General features: G+C 45.6%; 2 protein-coding genes across 10 annotated transcripts in view; one reads left to right on the top strand and one right to left on the bottom strand.

Annotated features, from left to right (window-relative positions):
- The window catches only part of LOC111067023 (cAMP-specific 3',5'-cyclic phosphodiesterase), a 129,323-nt gene that overhangs the window by 84,784 nt on the left and 21,735 nt on the right, over positions 1 to 22,804 (top strand). For 7 of the 9 annotated variants that reach the window (XM_022356035.2, XM_022356037.2, XM_022356036.2 and 4 more), the window contains one exon: positions 19,196 to 19,372. In XM_022356035.2, coding sequence (XP_022211727.2) covers positions 19,196 to 19,372 — 177 coding nt within the window. Of the gene's footprint in view, positions 1 to 9,132; positions 10,330 to 19,195; positions 19,373 to 22,804 lie in introns of those variants that run through there. The other 2 variants (XM_022356042.2, XM_022356041.2) reach the window with 1 other exon arrangement.
- Positions 10,383 to 12,151, bottom strand: LOC111067026 (katanin p60 ATPase-containing subunit A-like 2). The gene has a single exon (XM_022356048.2). It carries the CDS (start codon positions 12,016 to 12,018, stop codon positions 10,441 to 10,443), a length of 1,578 nt encoding a protein of 525 aa, XP_022211740.2. The 5' UTR covers positions 12,019 to 12,151; the 3' UTR covers positions 10,383 to 10,440.

Below are 22,804 nucleotides of genomic sequence, written 5' to 3'. Positions count from 1 at the left end.
TGTGTGGCAAATAGTTTTAATTTTGCTGCATACTTTGCGGCGTTTAATTTGGTATTAAAATGCGGAGATTAATTTTAAATGAACGAAGGCCGGAGCAAAGCGTAGCAGTCAGGGATTCCCCTCTAGGGCTTTATCCCATATCCCATAATTATGGCCAGGCAATAGACGGTTTAGTAGATTTAAAGATACCAAAAAAAGATCATAAAAGTAATCACAGCTAAAATAAAAAATAAAAAACCATTAAATATCCTAAACGACACGCAAATGAAAATGAAAATTCGAGAAACAAAAAAACCAAAGGAATTTTCACAATTTACGCATTTTGCTAAAAATTGTTTCATCAGGAATTTTCCGGTCTTTTGGCCGTTGCTTTTCCATTCATGGAGCGGCAGCTCCATGGAAATGAGGCTCGTTTTTCACATGTTTGCAATATTTAAATTGTACATAGAAGCAAAAGTTGATTTGCCAAAGGAATTCCTTTTTTCCCCCTCCCCCCTCACACACACACACACACACACACCACTCTCTCTCCCTCTCCCTCCGTCTCCCTGTCGGTGTCTGTCTGTCTCTTTGTCTGTGTCCTCTTTGTGTCCCTGTTTTATTTACAATTTCCTTTTTATTTTATATATTTTTTGCCTTCTTTAAAGGCGAAAAAAAAAATGCCTTTTGGGTCAGTGTTTTTTTTCTTCGTTTTCTTTTTTTTTTTTCTGGTAACATTCCTGGCTTCCAACCTTTTTTCATGGCTCTGTAACTGCTTGCAGTTTATAACGCCTCACAAGTGCTATCAATGTGCTCACACAGATACACACACACACACACACACACAGACACAGACAGATACACATGGATGGAGAGAAGAAAGCAGAACAGTACAGAGAGGCATTGGCTTTGAGGCTCGGCTCTCTGTGCCTGACTTGAGTGCTTCATGCAATTTTTGTTGTCTTTACAGACACAGACAGAACCATTACCAAACACGCATACACATACACAGATACATACACACAGATACGTAGATACATACAGCACATACAGATAGGCAGCAGTCGATTGTAGCTACAAGCATAATCGTTGCTTATTGGCAGCTGCTGCCTGCCATTCCCGAGCGATAAAGATGAAAACGCTGATGGCGCAAAAGCTTCCTCCTAAAACACACACACACAAACTTGTGTCTGTGTGCCAGAGAAAGTGACTGAAGACTGAGAGAGAGAGAGAGCGGCGGGAAAGTCTCTTTAATCTGCATCGCATATTTTATTCAATATTTCGAATACGCGTTCTTCCTTCCCTCGTTGAGTGTTGAGCAGAGACATGCCCCCTAGACTCTGGATTATTCCAATAATATTTGTTCACTTCAATTAAAGGAACTGACTGGCCTGAATTCTATAATGATGTGTGGGCCCTGGGATGCGATGGATACATTCAGCTCAGATCAGCCGCTGTTCTCTTGCATTCCAATTACTGATTCAGTTTTGTGCTTTGTGTAATTATTGCCAGAGAACTCAATACTTCCATAGTAATATTTGTGCGATGAACAATGGGAGTTACTCGTAATTGTACGAGTACCGAAACGTAGTTTTCCCCATAGAAATGCAAATTGATTTTTCTCTGGAAATGTTGCTCCAATTAAAGTTCAAGTTGCTTTTAATTGCACCCATTTAACACCCACCCCCCTAACCCTCCCCACCCCACCCTGTATATTCTGTATATTTAGTACAGAATTTTCACTGAAATATTTGCTAAATTTTCAATGCACCGGAAAGTGTGCAACACTTTGTTGAACGTTGGTGAACGAAATTCTTTCCACATGTTTGTAGATTATTTTACCTGGCTGCTTTTAAATTCTATTTTATACGGCAAAATGGAGAATGGAAAATGGAAAATGGACTTTCCAACGAAAATTCAGTTTAGTGTTTTTGTTTTTTTTTTGTTGTTGTTTTCGTCGGAAATGTTGCGCTTCAAAAAGTAGGCAACACTTTGGAAAAGTTGATGAAATTAAAGGCGATGGTGCACGGTGGTTGCTGGCGGCGGGGGGGTGGGAGTCCCGCGCGAGTCGAGTGTGTGACACACCTGGCGGCTGCCCAGCCACGTGGCAAAGCCAGCCTCGTGATCCTCCTGGTCCCTCCATCAGGTTGTGTAGCTTTTACATAAAGCATACTTTTAGGCAGCAACAGCAGCAGCAGCACCATTTTCCACTGTCACATTTAATTGAGTTTCGCCTCGACGAAGGCAGTGGCAGAGCCAGTGGCACAGCGCTAAAAGCAACGTCATTTAAAGGCACCCACTCCTAAAATATATATATATATATATATGTACATATATATGTATGTAGTATGTATGTAGCTGCTGCTGCTCCTCTGCCACGCACATTTTTAAGATGCCTCAGCTGTGGGCTGTCTCCTGTCCCCTGCCTGCTGCCTGCTGCCTCCTTCGTTCTTGCTTTAGTCGTTTCTTTCATTGTTCTCGCTGGCATCATTTAATTGTCAAAAGACTTCTTGCTAGAGGTGGCAAATGGGGAATTTTAGTGGCTTCAATTTCAGTGGCGCACAGCCGCAGGGGCTGTTGCAGGGGCTGTGGCAGGGGCTGCGGCAGGGGCTGGGCACGGGACTGGCACGGGGGATGAAAGCTATTTTTATATGACAATTCTCAATGTCTTTCCGTCTAATGTTTGGCCATTTTACTGGCTCCCTCAGCGCTCCGCCCACCACCTTTGGCTCCTTTCTGCTTGTGACGTCATTGGTGCGCCATTCAATTTGCAGCGACAAAAGGAATTACAACTCATAAAGCAAGATGAAAGGCAATCGATGATGAAGCTGGGTGACAGGGAGAGAGGCTCAAGCTGAAGAGCCTAAAGAGTGGAAAAGTGCGAGGAAGCTGGAGGAGCAGGAGTCTGAATGAATGAATGGCAGTGCTGGAAGTGTGAGGTTATGTGCTGTTCAAATGTTCCATAAGCAAACGGACACAGGAGAACAGTTGCATTGGCTTGGGATTTGGTTGAAGCATTTCACCTTTATATTCGGACTGCAGATATAATCCGAAATTGGATTAAACTCTACAAAAAAAGAGATGTAATTTGAGTTTGAGTAGAGGCTGTAAATAAACTAGAGAGAGAGAGAGAGAGAGAGCGGGGGAATCTATCGTAGGAGCACATTGAATTTGTTTTCTCTTAAATTTCGTAAAATTTCTGATTCAATCAATTTTCCATCCCCATCCCCATCCAACTAATCCGCTTAAGCGTAGGCAAAGGAAAAGTTTGCTTGAAACTTTGCCGCAACAAGAAAATAACTCAAAGGACACACACACACACCCCCACACACTCAAAATGTGTGTGGCCTGGCCTGCTGGACAGTGTGTCCCCCACCCCCGCACTGCCCTGCCCTGTCTAACATGATTTGCCAACACTTTTACATCTTAATTATATTTTCGTACACATAATTAAATTGCAATCTTTCTCTCTCTCTTCTCTCTGTCTCTCTATTTTGGTTGCTTTTTAAAGTGGAGAAAACTTTCACATTTTTCGTGAATTATGCAACACACACAGACACAGTGGGGAGAGGAGGGACATAAGGCCATGTGTGGCAAGTGGGGCGTGGCAAGTGGGTTAAGTGTGTTAGCTAAAAATGCATAGCACATAAAGCAGACAGCGAGACAGCGAGAGAGAGAGAGGGAGGGGAGAGTAAGAGCTGTGTGTGTGGCATGCAGCACACTTTTGACACACATATGTATGTACGTATGTATGTACGAGTATGCAACGCAAATTGCAATGCCATTAACTGTGCATGTGTGTGTGTGTGTATCCCCACTGTGTCCCACTGTGTCCCACTGTGTCCCTCCCTGTGTGTGTGTGTGTGTGTGTAGTCAATACGTTTTGACACTAATTTGGTCAGTATTTGCATTGAGACCAAACCCAGATAACCCCCCCCCAAAGAGAATGGCATTCGCCAAAGGCTATCATCATCATCATCATCATCATCAGGCAGCCAACAATCATCGGCATTTGGCCGCATCATCATCGTCACGATTCGGATTTCCATTTCCAATCACCTCGCCACCTCCGGCCCTCTGGCTTCCTGGCCACCCACTGGCACTTTCTTGGCTGGGCAAAATACAAAAGCCTCAAATTGCAGCTGGGACCAACAAACACTGACACATCAGAGCGGGAGAGAGAGAGAGCGAGAGAGAGAGACCAGGAAATAACGCAGACGACAATGGGCAGGGGGGCACAGACATGGCCAGGAGCCAGCAGCCAGTAGCCAGTTGTCTTGGCCAGCAGAGGAACGGAGAGCCACGTAAACTGCCAGAGCTGAAACAAACATAAAAAAAACCACGCATAAAAGTCAGACAGAAAGGAGAAGGCAGCCACCCAGCTGATGCTGCAGGGGAGGGATAAGAACGTGCATATTGAATGCAATTTTTGACAAGAGATAGAGATAGAGAGAGAGCGGGAATGACATGCCCTGTGAAATAAATGTGAAAAGCGATTAGAAATTAGAAATATGTAAATGATTAAAGTAGAGGTGTCCTTCCAGCAGTCAATGGGGGCCTGCCGCTCCCTCGCCAACAATTTAATGGTGAACATTTCATGCGTTGAAAGTTTGCTTAAATCGGAAAGTGGTGGCGGGTGGCGGTTGGCTGGTCGGTCGGATGGTTAAATATCTCTTCTCGCCCCATTCGAAATGTTTGCCAAATATTTTATCCATTATGCCGCTCATGCCTCACGCCACATGTCCCATGCCCCATGCCGCATGCCCAATGCCCCATGCCCCATGCATTGTGCTTTAAATATTTTGTGCCGCCGACCCCCCTGCCTGCATCTACCAGCCCCATCCTCTGGCCGAAACTATGCGCATATTTTGAAAGATGTTTTGCATTAAGCAGTGTGGTAGGGGGAGGGATACGGGTAGGGGGAGGGGCGGTACCAGGCGGATGCAGGATGCGGATCCTAAAGAGAGAACATTATTTATGACGTAGCCGTAGCCGTAGCCGTGGCCGGAGGATATTAGGGCTGATGATGATGATGTTGATGCTGATGCTGATGGGGTTGCATCTGTACGGTTCGGCGTGGCGCGGGGGTACTGATGTTGTTAATGGATTGTACACACACACACACACACACACAGCGGCATCAACCCTGGGACCCCTACCACTGCCAAGCCCACCCCTAGTCGGAAAACGCCTCAAATTGATGCATTTTAGCGTTAGATATTTAAGTGCATCTTAAGGGGTTAAAGGGGTCTCTCTCTCTCTCTCTGCATCTGCATCTGCATCTGCATCTGCATCTCTCTTTGATTATATTTTGCTCTAACGATTATATAAAGCCTCATTTTAATATATCGAAAATCTTTGTGCGTTTTTTTTTGTTGTTTGGTTTCCTTCTTTGTTTTACAGCGACTGAAGCTACTGTTTTTCTCTCTGGTTTTTAAGCACTTAATCCATAAAGAACACACATACAGAATGCAGAATACCGACTACACAGCAGCAGCATTTTGGGTGGCTCTCTGCTTACGGACTTGTTCGCAATCTGTTCCACCTTTTGGAACTCTTGTTCTACTCTCCTCTGAATCAGGCAGGGTTGCCTTTCAACAGCTATGTTTGGAGCATTCAAAATCAATATACGATTTGAGAATTTCGCATCGAGTCATGCACAGGCAATGCCTGTGGTACTGGGGTTTATTTTTTCCGATTCTTGGGCATTCTCTTTTGCAGCATTCGCTTGTGCAGCACTGCCAGATTCTAGGGTATTTCAGCCCTCGGCTTGCAGATTTCCGTTTCATTTTTTTTTTGTAAGCTGGGATAACCCTTCCATCCCGTTGCCAGAGTTCTCTTCGCGTTTTTTTTTTTGGAACTGGTCTCGGGTCCTTTTTTTTTTGCTGTTTCTGTTTTTTGGGCGACTGTGCAGTCTGAAAGTTTTTCCTGTTGTCTGACGGGATTTCGATTTTTTTGGAGAGGTTGGTAGTGAAGGGGTGGGGGTGGGGGAAACAGGCAGCATTTTTATTAATGAAACACTATGTCAACACTTGGAGAAAACAAAAAGGGAGGGAAAGCCAGGCAGAGACAGACACAAAGAGGGGGGCAGAGAGAGAAGAGAGAGAGAAAGAGAGAGAGATGTATACGATGTATAAATATTATGTAAACACGCAAACAATGAAGTGATTTGTTGCTACTTAAATTTAGCCCCCGAGAGCGAAAGAGAAACGAAACAAAGCGTTGGGGATCTAAGGTCTATGGATTGGGGCATGCCACCAGCACTGCCTGGCTGCCTGACTGCCTGACTGCCTGCCTGCCTGAGATGCTGCCCACACACACACACACACACACACACACATATATATATAGATATATATGTATATGTTATATAGAATGTGGAATTAGTTGCCAAAGAAAAGAAGGAAAAGCAACAGAGAGCAAAAAAAAAAAAATAAAACAGAAAAAAATGAGAAAAAATTGAAAGGAAATATTTGTGTGTGTGTGTGTGTGTTGTTTATGTGTGTTTGCCGGACCAGGCGCAGTCGCTGTGAAAGTAGCAAAACATCGCCCCAGGGTCCTTTCCCCCTGCTGCAACCAGGGGGAGCGGGAGAGAGAACGATGCCCCTGTTTCTAGCTTGTTTACCAACACTTAGAGAGCACCACCCACAACGCCTGTGGTGGGTGGTGGGTCGGTGGGCGGTGGGCGGTGGGTAGGGGGGCAATGTGTGCCCGATGCGATAAGCAAGCCACAAGATGAGCTCCACACCACAGAAGCAAGACCCCCACACAGCCACATCCACATCCACAGTGGCAAAAACAGAAACCGAACTACTCCGCCCCCCACACTCGCCCCTGGCCATGCATAGTACCTGTAATGCGGCCTAGATGGCGCTGCAAATGCTATATGTACATATATGTATGCACTTCCAAGAAAAGTCCAAGGCAGGAGCGGAAGACTGCAGCCTAGTCCTCGAACTGTAAGGGGGATTTCGTCTTGACTTTACTTTTAATATTAATATTTATATATATATTATTTATTTAATATTTATATTTATATTATTTATTTAATGTTAATATTATTTATTTAATATTAATATTTATTATATTTATTTAATATTAATATTTGTATTATTTATTTAATATTTATATTTATGTTATTTATTTAATATTAATATTTGTATTATTTATTTAATATTTATATAAATATTATTTATTTAATATTAATATTTATATTATTTTTTTAATATTAATATTTATATTATTTATATTTTATATTCTACTCAAGAAATAATACTAGTAGTTTTTAATGAGAAATCCCAAGGAGGGGTTTTGTATTTTTAAAGGCAGAGCATTTCCGACACGCATTTTTTGTTTTTGCTTGTAGATCTTCCCCCAAGCAGCCTCATCACTCGCACACACACACAGATATACAATATGGGAGGGAGGATATATGTACATATATATACTCGTAGAGGAAAAGCGTTTTTACTGCACTTAATTCACTTTAGATGTGGCCCGTTTCCCCTCCCTCCACCTTCCAGTCTCTGCCTCTGAGCTCTCTCTATTTTTTGCCCCCCTTTTAATGCAATTTGAACAAATTAAAAAGTAGTGCGTGGCGCGGCAGGTGCAGCCGAGTGAGAGACATCACTTGGTGGCTGCTTCTTCTTGCTCCTCCACTCTGCCATCTTGCATCTTCCATAAGAATTTGCAACGCAACGCAACGCAATGCTAGTGCCTGCCAGTGCCAGCTTTGTGATAGCTTTAATTAAAGGCAATCGAGTTTGTTTTTAAATTTGCAGGCTGCAGAGGCATCTGCGACTGACCTTGATTTGATGGCCAATTAAGTGGCCTCTCACTTGCCGTGGGCTTTCACTCTCACTCTCCCTCTCCCATTCCCGCCACAAGTGGGCGTGGGCACTTCGCTTCACTGTTGTCCTTGAACCTTAACACGGACTGACGTTCTTGCTCCCCCACACTGATGCTCGACTCGGGACGCACAAGTGAATGCTGCCAAAGAGAATGCCCGTGCGTTGCATCTTCCACCTGTTTGTCTGCTGCATCTTCAGCTCTCGATTGACTGACGGGCAAATACATATGTACATGCAACATTCACTGTTGCAATTTGCTAGCAAATCTACTCTAGGACATGCTGCCTCCTTCGCTTCATATTGCCGTTTTCCTTTTCCATTTTGGTTAATCGTGAACTTGAAAAAAGAAATGGTAATTGGCAAAGTGATTGCACAAATTGGTCTGCACATTGTCTCTGGCTGTCTCCTGCCGTAAGTGACCTTAATCCCTGACCTCCTTGTCGGACAGACAGACAGCCAGCCAGAGAGCCAGCCAGCCAGCCAGCCAGCCAGCCAGCCAGCCAGCCAGCCAGCCAGAGATCCAGCCATCTCATTGTTAAATCATTTCAATTATGGATAAACTAAAAAGTAGCTTCTACTTGTAACAGAGTGGAAGGATACCATCATCCTCATCATCATCATCCTCATCATCCTCACCAACAACAGCAACAAAGCGCCTTATCCTTACGGGTTTTAGGTCCGTTCTCTTGTCAAACAGAGAGGAGGAGGAGGCAGGAGCCATTCCATGCCCCCCTGCGATGGTCCTTTGTCCTCTTGCAGGGTTGTGTGTCTCTCCGTATCTCCGTATCTGTGTATACTGTGGGTGCAATAATTGTGCATTGATTATCATAATATTCTCGCATCGCCATCAAAATTGCGCATAAAATCAGACCAGACTCCCTCGAACGTCAGTGTTGGCTGTGGCTAAATCTCAACAGTTTATCAGTCAGTCCGTCAGTCCGTCAGTCAGGCAGTCAGTCAGAGACAGATACGGATGCATAATACAGCCACAGCTAGAGACTGGGGAGACTCGTTACAGTGGCTTCAAAGTTATTTGTTGCCTGCCACGTGCGCCTGTCAGTTGCACTGCCACTCAGCCACTCAGCCACTCTGCTCGTGTGTCGTGTGTCGTGTGTGTGCTTCCGGTTCCGTTCTCATCTCCGTCTGTCATATCTGCAGCAGAGGATTATGCTGATGCCCAGACAAAACAAAACCAAACGAAACGAAACGTAACGCAACGAAACGAAATAAAACAAACAAATTGAACCAATTAAAAATCGTAAATAAATCGTAAATAAATCGAAATAAATAATCGCGCAAAGTGCAAGCGAAAGATGAAAGAGATCTGACGGGCAGCAGCGGAGAGCTCTCTCCCATATTCATCTTGAAGCAACGCCATGATTGCCACGCTCTTCATCATCTTTGCATTTATACGCGCCTTCCCCTGGAGCCGTCGTCGCGGGGGCCACAGACAGCCCCTGGCTCTGACCCTGACCCCAGCCGAAGGATTGGAGCAGCAGCAGGAGCAGCAACAGGAGCAGCAGCAGGAGCAGGAGCAGCAGCATAACCTGGATAATAACAATCGACCACGTCCCTCCATCTCCATGGGAACTGGCACAGGAGAGGCTTTGCCCCGGGCTAGACGCAAATCCTCCAAATTCCATGAAGTCACCTTCAGCGGCAGCGTCGGTGGAGGCGAAAGCGACGGCGATGGGGAAGCTGCCCCGGCCACGGCAACGGCCACGGCCACGGCCATTGCATCAGCTGGAAATGGAAGCCATGCTGAACCCATACCGGGAAGCAATAAGCGGCACTCCCTCAGCACCACCAGCAACTCCAGCTCCGCGCCGTACCGCCACCTGAGCACCACCGGCACCGGCACCGGTACGAGCAGTCGGTCGCGCGGATCGAGGGACTACCACGAGTACTACCAGCTGCAGCAGCAGCAGCAGCAGCAGTCGTCGTCTCTCTCCAATGGCGGACGGCGGGCGGGTCTCAGTCAGCGCAGCGATACCATGGCCACGGAGGCCGAGGCCGAGGAGTTCGAGGAGGATGAGGAACGGCCGCGACTGGACGATGACGAGGACGAGACGTACGACCGGGAGACCGAGGAGTTCTACAGCAACATACAGGATGCCACCGGACCGGGTGGCAGCTGCAACCGCAGCAAGCGCTCTTCCCTGTTCTCCCGCTCGGACAGTTCGGCCACCACCACCTCGTCGAGTGGCGGTGGCACCTTTACCGGTGCTGGGCCAGGGGCTGGGGGCAAGCGACGCTCGGCTGCCTCCATTATGTCCTCGTCCCTCTGCTCTGATGTGATGAGCAGCGATAGGCGCAGCTCCACCACCACGGAGTACAGCATTCGGTCGGTGAATGCCGCTGGCGGAGGCGGAGGCGGAGGTGGAGGCGCAGGTGGAGCTGCAGCACCCAGCGGCACACAGCAGCGACGCTCGAGCGGCCGCATACGACGCTACGTGTCACGGATGACCATCGCGGGAGCCAGGCGACGTACCACCGGCAGGTAATACAAAGAATTAACGGGGCGAAACTTTATTTAAAAACAATTTATTAACAGCAAAAAAAAATATAGAAAATAAAAGAAAATAAAATAAAATGCTGTAAAAAGCTGCAATCAGGAGCCATTGTCCTGCTGCCATTGCTCGTGCTTGGCCAGCAGCTTCTGGCTGAGGGGTCGCACCTGCCGGAAGGCCTTCTCGAGGTTGGCCTCCAGCGTGGCCTGCGACTCCTTGGCGGGCGACTCCTTTGGCTGTGGCATGCCGCGCGTGGCGCAGCGTACACGCTGCATGCTGATCTCCTTGCAGGCCAAACGGATCTCGTCGCCGGTGAACTGATCGGAGATCGCAACGAGCTGCTCGAGCAGGCGGCCGCTCAGACTGACGCTGGCGCCGAGCAGGCGGCTGATGAGGGCGCTGCGCTCCGCCTGGCTGGGCAGCTGGACGAGCAGCTTCTTCTCGAAGCGACGCAGAAAGGCCTCGTCAATGTCCCAGGGCAGATTGGTGCTGGCCAGCACAAAGACGCCCTTGAGGGTGTGCTCCATGCCGTCGAGCAGCTGCAGCAGTTCGTTCTTGAAGCGCTTCGAGGACTCGTGATCGGTGGCCCGGTCCCGCTTCGACGTCAAACTCTCGATCTCATCGAAGAATATCACCGACGGGGCACGCCGTGCGGCCATGTGGAACAGTACGCGCAGTATTTTCTCCGATTCGCCGCGCCACTTGCTCACCATAATGCTGGCCGTGATATTGAAGAAGGTCACCTGGCCCTGGGTCTCCGCATAGAGGGCCTTGGCCAGGTAGGTCTTGCCGCTGCCTGGCGGCCCGTGCAACAGCAGCGAGCGCCACGGCTTCAGGCCGTGGGCAAACAGCTGCGGATACTCGATGGGCGTGATGACGGCCTCCTTGATCAGCTCAATGGCCCGCTGATTGCCGCACACATCGGACCAACGCAACGGTGTGTCCTCCCGCAGTATCGTGGTCTTCACCAGCTCGGCCAGCAGCTGCCAGTCGAGGGACGAGAACAGGGCATCGTCGCCCCCCGAGTGTCCGTGCTCGATGTCGCTAATGCGTAGCTGCAGCTCCGTGCTGCTGCTGCTGCTGCTGCCGCACTCGGCTGTGGCCATTTTCTTGATGTGCAACTGTGGTGGATTGCCATTTCCATTACCATTACCAATACCATTCTCGTTCCGTTGCTGTTGTTGCTGCTGCTGCTGGTGCGGTGCATCGTTATTCAAACTGGCAGCAGCCGCAGCTGTGGCAGCGCCCACACCGACATGCCAATTGCCCATCGTGGCCTCCTGTTGTGGCGGCTTCAGCACTCCCTGTGGCTGGGCCTTGCCACCTGCTGCTGCTGCTGCTGCTGCTCCTGCCCCTGGCTGGCTCTTCGATAGTTCCACCTTCAGTTTGGGTCCCATCTTCTTGAGGATGCGCGGATACTTGCCGAACTTCATGTTGAAGAAGCTCGCATACTCCAGATACATGGCATCCAGATCGATGTTGTCGCACAGCTCGTACTCGTCCGACAGCCTGCCCTCCCCCTTGAGGGCCTCCGCGCTGCTGTAGTAGCCGTTCTCCATCAGATACCGATGCATCAGATAGAGAATGTTGCGTCGCCGAGTGCTGAAATTGCGCACATCCTCGCACAGGGACGTATTGGCAGCTGTTGCCGTTACCCCGTACTTGCCGTGGGCCTTCATTTCCAGTTTCCAGCCAGCCCCAAAACAGATTCTCCAGCGAAGAGAAGAAGAGGAGATACAGAGTGAGAGAGAGAGCGAGAGAGAGAGCTGTGCGGTGCGGTGAGAATTTCTGAACTACACTGAGATGATGGGAAATTCTCAGCCAGCATTGACTTTCCATTTCTCCCTGCCGATGATTGTTTTCGCATTTCAAACAGAGTTGCCATAACAAGGACTAGGGTTGCCAGGGTTCCCAGGGGGGCCTCTGCACTCCCAACCACTCTTCAGCCACTCAAACAACAGTCCTCCTTCGCTCGGGGCAACCGCAACAAAAAAAAAAAAAAAAGTAACCAAAAAGGGGGAGAGAGAGCCTGCAAATGTGGCCAATTTTGGGTGAATAAAGGTACTCTCAGTCCCCCCCATCCGTGTGTGTGTTTGTGTGTGGCATGCCCCTGATCTATGTGTGTGCGTCAAATTGGTGCGCTAATTAAAAATGCGAAACGAGCATGACGAGCGGCAGCAGCAGCAGCAGCAGCCCAGTCAACCGAAATATGGTAATACTCTTCGGGAATTGAAGAATTGCTTGCCATTTGGATGGAATTCGGAGCTGAGACTGAGAAATTAAATTTCAAATTAAATTATATATCCTGCCTAGTCTTTTATATTCACCCATCAAAGCCAACATTTAATTGCAACTTTAGTCGAACTTAAGTGCAAAACCAATCAAGTTCCAAGTGCCGGGGTATCCCCGTACTCAATTTGAACACCCCTCAATTGGTTAGTGTACTTAATTGTTCGTTATACCCCCCCCGCCCACCGACCGACTGCGTTGCACGTTGAATGTTGCCAAGAGCCTTCGCTACATGCTCAATTTGGCGAGATGACGGCGACAGCTGCTTCGATGGTTAATCAAATGCACGACGACAACGACGACGACGCAGACGACGCAGACGACGCAATGAAATGAAAATCAGCGTGGATCCCGTACACACACACTCACACACACACAGCCCCTTGCCACGCCCCCATCTTCAGCCATCACTCTGTCAAATTATGCAACATGCACACAGGCAGTGGCAGTGGCAGGGGCAGGGGCAGAGGCAGACTCTGCCTCACATCTCTCTACCAGCAGGCCATCCATCCACCATCCATTTCACCTTGCCTTAAAAAACATTAAAGGTACTCGGATACACCATTCGCTTTCTACCGACGGGTACGGGTACGGGTACTTCTCCTGCCCTACGGGGGCAGGGCAAGACATTTTCAGAGATATTTTCATTACACCCAAAGAAACAAACAAAAAATTTAAAGTGATTTTTACTTTTATTTGGAAATTAATGTGACAATATTTTAATTAAATATATTTCACAGCTAAAATGAATATTTCTCATAATTAAATAGATTATTGTTCATATTTAAATTAAGTATTAAATATTTTGCATATTAAATTTAAATATTTAAAAACAAATTTGAACTTAATTTAATTTCACTTTCACCTAAAATTAATGCAAGCACCTACATACATATATCACATATCGAAATGGAATATTTTTCCTATTGCCATAAATAGATATTATTTTTCATGCTTAAATTTGATATGGAATATATTTCAAAAATAAATGAAATATGTATTTTTCTCTGAGTGCACTTCAAGATTAAATAAATATCGATGTAATTGGGGGTGGATTCTGGTCGGTGGAAAACGCATCGTGTGATAGTTCAGGGCAGGGCCGTAACAGGCTGTAGGCCATTCTGGCGCGGTATGCGGGCTAAAGGGAATGGGGCTGGGGCTGGGGCTAGAGGGTGGCTGCTCCCATTTCGTTTCGCCTCGCAATTTTAATTTGGTTTCTTTTTTTACCCCACAGTCTGTAGGTTCCCCCCTCCTCTGGTCACACACCAAACCATCATCTTGTGACGCTGCTGCTGCTGCTGCTGGCTCTCCATGCCCCGCATCCATGCAGCATCGCCATCCATCCTCCGTGGCAGTCAGTCTCCGGCTTTTGTTAATGGCCTTGTGACAGTTTTTGCTCTGCTTCTGTCTGTTCCCCCTGCCTGTTCTTCGTCTTCGTCGTCTTCTTCTCACACTCAGAGTTGCAATCGGTTGTTGCTCTGTCCCCTCTATCTGCCTCTTTCTTTGGGCATTTCTACTTACTTTGGTTTCGACTTGCTTTCGCTTTGCTTTTGGTTTGGTTTGAGTTCGTTTCGGTCTTTGAATTTTTGGTAATTTGTTTTGGCTCTTTTCCACGCAAGGTCTCGGAACTAACGAGACATCCTGCAGTAGCAACAGAGAGAGAGAGAAAAAGAGAAAGCCACTTACCAGCAAAAAAAAAAAAAAAATGGTGAATATATTGTGAATGACAGTATTAATGGAGGAGTATGTCAGAGGATGGATTCGTGAAAGATTCAGCTGGTGTCTTATTAATGATAGCAGCCGTAAGTCGAAGATATTTCAGTAATAAGCAAACGTATACTTAATATGAGACGCGTGGATCGTGAGAGCGAGTGCGAGCGCCGCTCTCAGAGAGTGCTAACAGTGAGCTGTAGCTGTAACAGTGAGCTGTAGACTGTTAAGTCTGTATGCTCTGTTAACAGAGATTACAAGAGAGCAGAGATCTGCAGGCATAGCTAACAGTGAGCTGTTAAGAGTGTAAGCTCTATTAACAGAGTTTACAAGAGAGCAGAGATCTGCAGACATAGCTAACAGTGAGCTGTAGACTGTTAAGTCTGTAAGGTCTATTACAATTGGAACAGACTGAGAAGTAGCTGTAGACTGGTTAGGCTTTCTGTAACAGAGTACAGGGAGACTGCAGGCAGTAACAGTGAGCTGTAGACTGGTTAGGTCTGTAAGCTCTGTTAACAGAGATTACAAGAGAGCAGAGATCTGAGTGGCGTGTGAATGTATAAGTGTTGAAGTTGTCGACGAAGAACTTCTTGGAACAGGCGTAGCAAAACACTTTTCAGCCACACAATCCCCCCCATGTTGTGGGAATATGATTGCGTGTGTAAATATGTGTACATATGCATGTATGTACTATATGTAGATGTAAGTGTAAGTGTGAATGTGTGTTTTAGTCGCGACTTTAACAAACTAATTAAGCTGGCGTCGGGCGTTGAGCTTAGCGCACTTTCTCTCTCTGTCTCTCTCTTTCCCTCTCTCTCTATGAAAAGTTGAGGAGAAACCTTTTGTCTATGGGAAATAACAATGAAAATACATACACACACACGCACACATACAAACAAAAACACACTCATACAATCAGCATGCGTCGTTCATTTATTTGCACATATAATTAGGCGCATGGAAGAGCTGCCGTCGGGCACACTTCCGTTTCTCCTTGCCACCACACATGCCCCATGGTGTGGTATGGTGTGGTGTGGCATGGGCTCGTTCCATCACTCCCGTATCCCCCCCCCAAAACAATGAAAAATCTTCTTCTTCCCATAGCCTGCTGCTCCTCCTTCGACTTTCGCCCAAATCCGGCACTGAAACGGCGGGGCAGGAGAGACTGTTGTGGCATGTGTCGGCTACTGGCTTAAGGCGGTAACCCGGCACGTCACAGCTTAAATGTGAGAAGTACACTCATCCGCAGTGCTCTCTTGTCGCTCTCTCTCCTCGCTCTCTCTGTCTCCTTGGCACACTCTTCCGCCTTCTTCTGCCTGCTGTAATTGTGTTTTGGTTCGCCTGCAAGTACACATACATGAATGCAACAAGAACAAAAAGGGAAAGGCTATGTGCTCGGACTTGAAACTAAGAGGATACCTCTCAATGCGAAGTTTTTACTCATTACGAAATTTAGAAGAAGAAAAAGTAATAGCAAAATTATAATATTTATTTTATTTAATATTTATATTTTAAATTTAATATTTAATTTAATATCAATCTTCTTGTGGAATAAGTATTAAACGAAAATAAGCTGTGGATATTTTTCATTTAAAAAATTATTTAAAAATATATCGAATATCAAATACTGACTTCTCATAGCCTTGCAAAGACTTTTTTCTGTGAGAAATATTATCTTGGACGTAACCCCAGGGCCTCATTCTCGCTACTCTCACTCAGCATTGCGCTGTTTTGTTTCTTGCTGAGCGAGTCTCAGTCAGGACACGAACACAGGCAACAGAATGGGAAAGAGTAACGGACAACCAAAAGTAGAAGATAGCGAGAACACTTCGAACCAGCTCGTAGTCAGTACATGCACCGAGTCAACTGGTGAACCCAATTTTACTATGAGGGTTAACCGATCTCTTTGAAAGGCAATGGGAAGGAATATACCCGTCTTTGGGCACTGTACGATTAGTGGGGTATAATAAGTCGCCTTGCCTTGATGGGGGGAACAGTAGAGTGTATGTAGTATGTATCTGTAAGATACTCGTACTCGTGGGTTCTACAAGTAGCGAGTAGAAGATGTGTGCTTGTAAAGTGGTGAGGTGATAGCTCAAAGTTGAGTGGCATTTGCCACACCTACTGCACTCGTCTGCACTCTCCTGTTGAACCACAATCCTCCAAAAGCCCAAGCAGAAGTACTCTCTCTTCCCCAATGATAGAATATGTAGACGGGTGGGGTGGGGAGGGCTGGAGGCTGGCTGGGTTTTGGCTGCTTAAAATTCAATTGAATTCCGTGTTGCTTTCATGTTGCTTTAAGTGCCTTGCCACACAGCCAGCCAAAACACTTGCTGCAAAAGCACTTTGCTGCAACTTCGCGAATTGTGTGTGTGTGTGTGTGTGTGTTGCACCGGACAGGCGATTCATGTTGCAAGTGGCAACTTGCTCTTGGTCTTGTTCGCTGTCCTGTCCTGTCTCTCACAATTTCTCGCTCGCAGGATTATTGTCTTGCTGGCTTTTGTTCCTGTCTTCCTTTTGGCCCCTTTTTCTTTTTACTTTTTTCTTGTTTTGTTTTTGCGCTTCTCGCTTTTTTCTTTCGCTTTGTCTTTTTGTTTCGCTGCTGCTGACAGGATGCCGAGGACACTTTATGAGTGTTTGAGTGTTTCTACATTGTTGTTGTTGCTGTTGTTGCTGTTGTTGTTGTCGTGAGTGCGTTAACACAACGGACGGGTGGACAGTTGGACAGTTGGACGGTGGTCCTCAGGATGGTGTCTGTCAGGATAATCAGCGGCGCCAAGTATTTGCCGGACTTTGCAAATGAATAAAAGAACGAGCCAAGCAACACTCCTTGGTGTGTTGGCTGCTTGTGCTTGAAAAAAGTATCTGAATGCAGGGAATTAATGGCAAACGAATGAATGAATGAATGAATAATGAGGCTGTGATCGACTCAACTGAATAAATATGGAATGAGCTTGAGCTGTGTGCGATTCGATGAGAATGTATTCAAATCCACTCAGCATACAAAATTCATTGGCAAACTGCAAACTGAAAGTGCATCTCATGGAATGGGGGCGAGAGAAAAGAAAACACACAACGAATGCAACAATGTGGCAGGCACTTTTCTGTGTTGTGTGTGGCATGTGGCATTCTGTTGCGCGCTCTCATTTCATTTTGGACTGGAAGGAAAGGAAGCAGCAGCAGCAGGAGCAGCAGAGTGTGGCAGAGTGTAGTGTCCATTACGCCATTAAAATACAAAAAAAAAAAAAAAACAGAAAAGAAAAGAAAAACAACTGAAAAGCAGCCAAAAACTGCAACTGGAAACTGAAAACTGAAAACTGTTTGCTGCTGTTGCTCTTGCTGTTGCTGCCACAAAGTATGCCATGGAAACTGGCGACATTGTTGATCAACCACCTGCCACCATGCCCCATGCCCCGTGCCACATAACTTTCATTCCCTCCCTTGCCCCTTGCTCCTTGCCCAAAAAGAAACAGCAACAAGCGGCAACAACTTTGTGCCAAGTTTACTTAATGACCCCGATATAAATTTTACTTAAAACATCATTTTTCTTTACGACTTTTCCAGCCATCCTCCCCCCCGATAACCCGAAGCGACCCTGTGCCAAAAGCGTGAAAGGCCTTTCAAGGCGAATGAATGGCAGGGGGAGCATAGCGTATAGAGTGTAGCGGGGCGGGGGCTTGGGGCTTTGTGCTGTGCTGCGCTGTGGCAGGATATGCGACCAGCTGTGTTGCAAGAAAGTTGCGGCAAGTGCCTGCCAGTCCTTTGGGGCCAAACAACAACAACAAAATAACCATTTCTATTTCTACCTATTATGAAACAAAACTTGAATACAAAACCAAAGCGAAAACGAAAGTCAATGAACTGCAAGGGAAAGCGGAAAATCGTTTGGGGATATATCTTTTTTAATTTAATCATTTAAAATAATAATGCAAAAAAGGATTATATATAAATAAAATATTAACAATAAATATAAATAATAATAAAAAGAAATAATAATAAATATAAATAATAATAAATAGAAATAAAAATAAATATAAATAAAATATAAAAAACATAAATGAATAAATAAATAAATAATAAAAAATAAATAATAAAAAATAAAATAAATAAATAATATTAAGTTGAAGGCATGGCTACCCGCTTGGTTTCCTATTTGTTGACCGTTCGCTTATGTTTAATTTCTACAGCGCCACAGTGGATTAAAAGTTCTTTAGTTTGTTCGGTGTTACGCCTGCCGAGACGCCGCCGAGCGGCAAATTGAAGTCCATGTAGAGACGCCATCGCTGCCGCTGCCGTTGCCGCCTAATGATGAGCTGGCATTCTGCTGATGGAAATTTTTTACTAACTCTTACGATAAAAAGACTCCGCCACAGCTCTCTAGAATCCAGTAAACTTTCCTTTCACATTTTCGCATTTTTGGGGGAGATGGGGGCGGGGGCGGGCCGGGACTGACTTTTGCTTTCGTTTGCGCTCTGCCTGCTCTGCTTTTCTCTGGCGTTGTTACAACAATTTTCTTGCCAGAAAGTAAAACTTTTTGCCGCAGACAACGACCGAAAAAAAAGCAACAGAAACGAACACAGAGCGGCAAAAGGCAAAAAGAAAACGAAACGAAAAATATGTCTAACGAAATGAAACTTTAAAAGCGCCTTGTTAGGCGCGCTTCCGTTTTGCTGAGCAAGCCCCCCCCCCCCAACATTTCATCATTACAGCACCCGTCCCACCGTCAATCATCCCCGGGAGATTGTTAGCAGAGAGCCGCGGCAGTATCATTTTAAAGGCTGCTTCCTATACTTTATATCTCTGTATAGACCTGTACTAAATCCATTATTTGTTTTGCTGTTTTTTTTGTATTTACAGTTTCGATGTAGAAAATGGCCAGGGCGCTCGATCACCGCTTGAGGGCGGTTCACCCAGCGCTGGTTTGGTTCTACAGAATTTACCACAACGTCGCGAATCATTTCTATATCGCTCCGACTCCGACTTTGAGATGTCACCCAAGTCCATGTCCAGAAATTCAAGCATCGCTAGCGAGAGGTAAGTAAACAAAAGAAATTCTAAAAAAGTTCACCCAAAATGACAAAACGAAAACTAAGCAATATAAATTTGTTATTTAATTTAATACATATATGGAGTGTATTGTTTAAGAGTTTTCGTTATTTGATTTGAGCTCGCATTGGGTGTTTATTTCCTTTCTGCCACAAGCATTTGTCATGGCCATTTTGGACATTTACATTATTCTCACATTTAATTATCCAATGGGTCATCCCTTGTCATCGCAGTACATTCCACAGATTCAATTGATGTTGGATGTTGAATGCTGCCCATTTTCTACACCTTTTCCGTGTTGATTGTCGCCCCCACACCCCCACACCTAGCCCCGTTTCCACGCCCTACTTCAATAAGAAATTCTTTTATTTTATTTTATTTGCCTTGACTTGCCATCAATTTTTGCTTTGCCAATGGAAATTTCTTCTTCTCTGTTGCGTGTTAACCAACACTGTTTCTTAATATTAATACCAAAGAGGGCGGAAGTTTCTTGTTTCATTGTCTTATAATTAGTTTGTTCTTTTTCCTGATAAATGTGCATAATAATATTTAAACGCTTTGATTTCCTTTTTTTTCTGTCGCTTATTAAATGTCTTTGCCAACACTGCTACACCTTGAAAATTTCCTTATATTTATGCGTGTATTTTTCCCCAACAAATATATCTATCATTTCCACACTTAACGCCCTTTTGGTTCTGCTGCTTTCCTTCTATTTTCATTCTGCTTTCTTTTTCCTATAAGCTGGCGCTATATCTTTGAGGGCATACGACGGCGCACACACAGACACACATTTGTGGAGGAATTTGAAGCATTCATGGGCATGGCCAGAGAGACAGCCAGAGTGCAGTCCTCTTTCTATTCCCAACACTCTATTCCCAGCTACGCCCTCGACAACCCCCTGGGCTTTCACTGCGTATGCCTTGCCACACTGTGGCATTTTTGTTGGGAATTTTGCTGGGGGGGCTTACTGTGGTGATGGTCTCCAGGTTCCATGAGTTTAAGCTTCCGTCTCTGTCTCTCTCTGCCACTCGGCCGCTCTGTTGTTTTAACACCTCCTCCCCCTCTAACACCCCTTTTTGTGTACATCCTCGCTTTCTTCCTTTGGCTTAAACTTCACAAAAATACCGGTATAAATCTGTGCATTTTTGGCCACATTCTGTGCAGCTTCACACAGCCGACAGCCTCCCTCAACTTCTTCAATTAGCTAGTCACATGGCCTGCTCCCTCTCTGCACCCATTAGCCATGCATGACCGTGCTGCAGGAACACTCAAAGCGCGGCATGCAACACTGCGGCCAGAGGCCCAGATTCCGGAAATGCATCTTTTTTTTTTTTTTTTGTTGTTTCCTCCTATGGCACTTTTTTTTTTCAGCTTCTGTTGTATTTTGGCAAGCCCCTCGGATTCTGTGTTCTCTCTGACAATGGTGCATATCGTCGTTTGATGCGTTTTGGCAGCATTTGAGTGCACTTCGGGGCCACACACACACAAACACACACACACACACACTCATTATGAACCACAAACAGCAACAACAAAAGCACGTAATTAAACCATGCAGCTGCAACAAGAAGCAGCAGCAGCAGAAAACAAAAAGCAGAAGTCTAGGTTCTGATACCCTTTCTTACAGATCACAGTCGTTCCTGTGGGATATATTCTTGGCTCAAATTTACACAAAAGACATGCACCTCCGGCGATCTATACACTGCTTCTCATGCGTATAATAATTACCCTCTAAAGTCGGAGATGTATTGCAGGCATCTGTTTCCAATCAGAATACCTTCTGCAAGGGTATTACAGATGATCATTCCATTAAAAAGATGGAATACATATAGAACTGGGGGCTGGCTGGCTGGCTGCCTGGTGAATGCAAAATGCAAAATATTTACATTTTTACAGCTATTTTTACAGCGCCAAAAATGAGCATCTCTTCTTGCACCTCCTGCTCTGTGTCTTTCCTCACACAGTGGAATCTATAGAGCCAATTATATATGTACATGCATGTACATATGTGGGCCAAACACTTAAGAGCTTTGGGTAACAAAAACAACCCACACAACAAAGTAGTCAAATAAAATGCGGTAAATGGTGTAAAAATTATATTCGGAAAGTTTTTATAGTGCTGCAATCACAATTATTGGCATGGGATGAAAGAACAAGCGTTGGTTGAATTTTAGAGAAGAGCCCTGGAGAATTCTATCATGCAGCATGCCATGAAAATTCCCATAGAAAATTTGTAGAAGTCTTCATGATTGCATCGCTCAAGATGTTTGCTTTTCAGGCCCACCATTCCGGCAGAGTGCAATTATCCAAAGCGTATAGATTAGCCCTCAATAATCGAAACTAGGGTCGAGCATAGGTAGGTTGTCCCTACCTAAAATATTTTACAAAAAATATAATTATTCTGGGGCATTCTCTTTTGCCCCTTTCGCTTGTGCGTCTCAAGTTCCGAGCATCAATGCTGGCATAGATCCTTTACTGCATAGCGCTCTCTCTCCCTCTCTATCTCTCTCTGTCTCTGTCTCTAGTTAATAATAAACAATGATCGCATTGAGCAGCCATTTTAGCAGATACTAAAATTAATTTGGTATGCCCCGCACATTAAGTGGCATATCAGTGGCAGCAGCCGACGACTCAGACTCAGAGTTGACATCTCTCTGCGGAGAAATGACTTAATTTTCGTTGAAATATAAATATTTTTGTTTTTCCCTTGTCTTTGGACTTTGCTTTATTTTCTTTTTTTGTTTTTTTTTTTATTTTTTTTTTTTTTTTTTTTTATTATTTTTTTTTTTTGTACTTTTCAAACCACTGCACCACCCCGCACCGTACCCCAGCCCAGTTGTGTGTCTCGTGGGTGCTCCCTTTACGGTCAAATGTTTTTGGCAGGCGACAGCAACGCAATTTGCATCCTCTCAGACACCTCCCCTCCGCTCCCCGCCCCCACAAGAGCCAAAAAGTTTTGTCTGCCTTCAAAGTTTTTGGGCCTGCCAAAGCCTGGCCACCTTTCCCCTCCCCCCTGCTGCTGCTGCTGCTGCTGCTGCTCCTCCCTATTTACCCTCACCAGAGGGAATTCTTTACCTTTCAGCGCACGCTGCGTTTGCTTTCAATCAAGTTGGAATATTTCTGAATTCCTTACCGAAATATACATATGTGTGTGTGTGTACTTGTGTGTGTGTAGCAGGCCCATCGAAGCTGTCGGGGCCTCAGGTCTGCCACTTTCAAACAATGTTCTTGATGAGCTGTCAATTACACACACACACATAGACACACACACACACAGCCTTATAGAGAGAGAAAGATTGGGCTGAAAATGGAGGGAAGGGTGGGTGGTAGGTTAGATTGGGGAATTGCTAGAGACTGCCACAGAACCGATAACTTTGACGGACAAGGGACAGAATCATAAAGATTTCAACACTAATAGCA

Source organism: Drosophila obscura, unplaced genomic scaffold (assembly GCF_018151105.1).
Source record: "Drosophila obscura isolate BZ-5 IFL unplaced genomic scaffold, ASM1815110v1 contig_73, whole genome shotgun sequence".
NCBI lineage: Eukaryota > Metazoa > Arthropoda > Insecta > Diptera > Drosophilidae > Drosophila > Drosophila obscura.
This window is presented reverse-complemented; position numbering and strand designations above follow the sequence as displayed.

Excerpts from the sequence above, each read along its gene's own strand:
- LOC111067026 (XM_022356048.2), bottom strand. The coding sequence starts at position 12,018 with ATGAAGGCCCACGGCAAGTACGGGGTAACGGCAACAGCTGCCAATACG.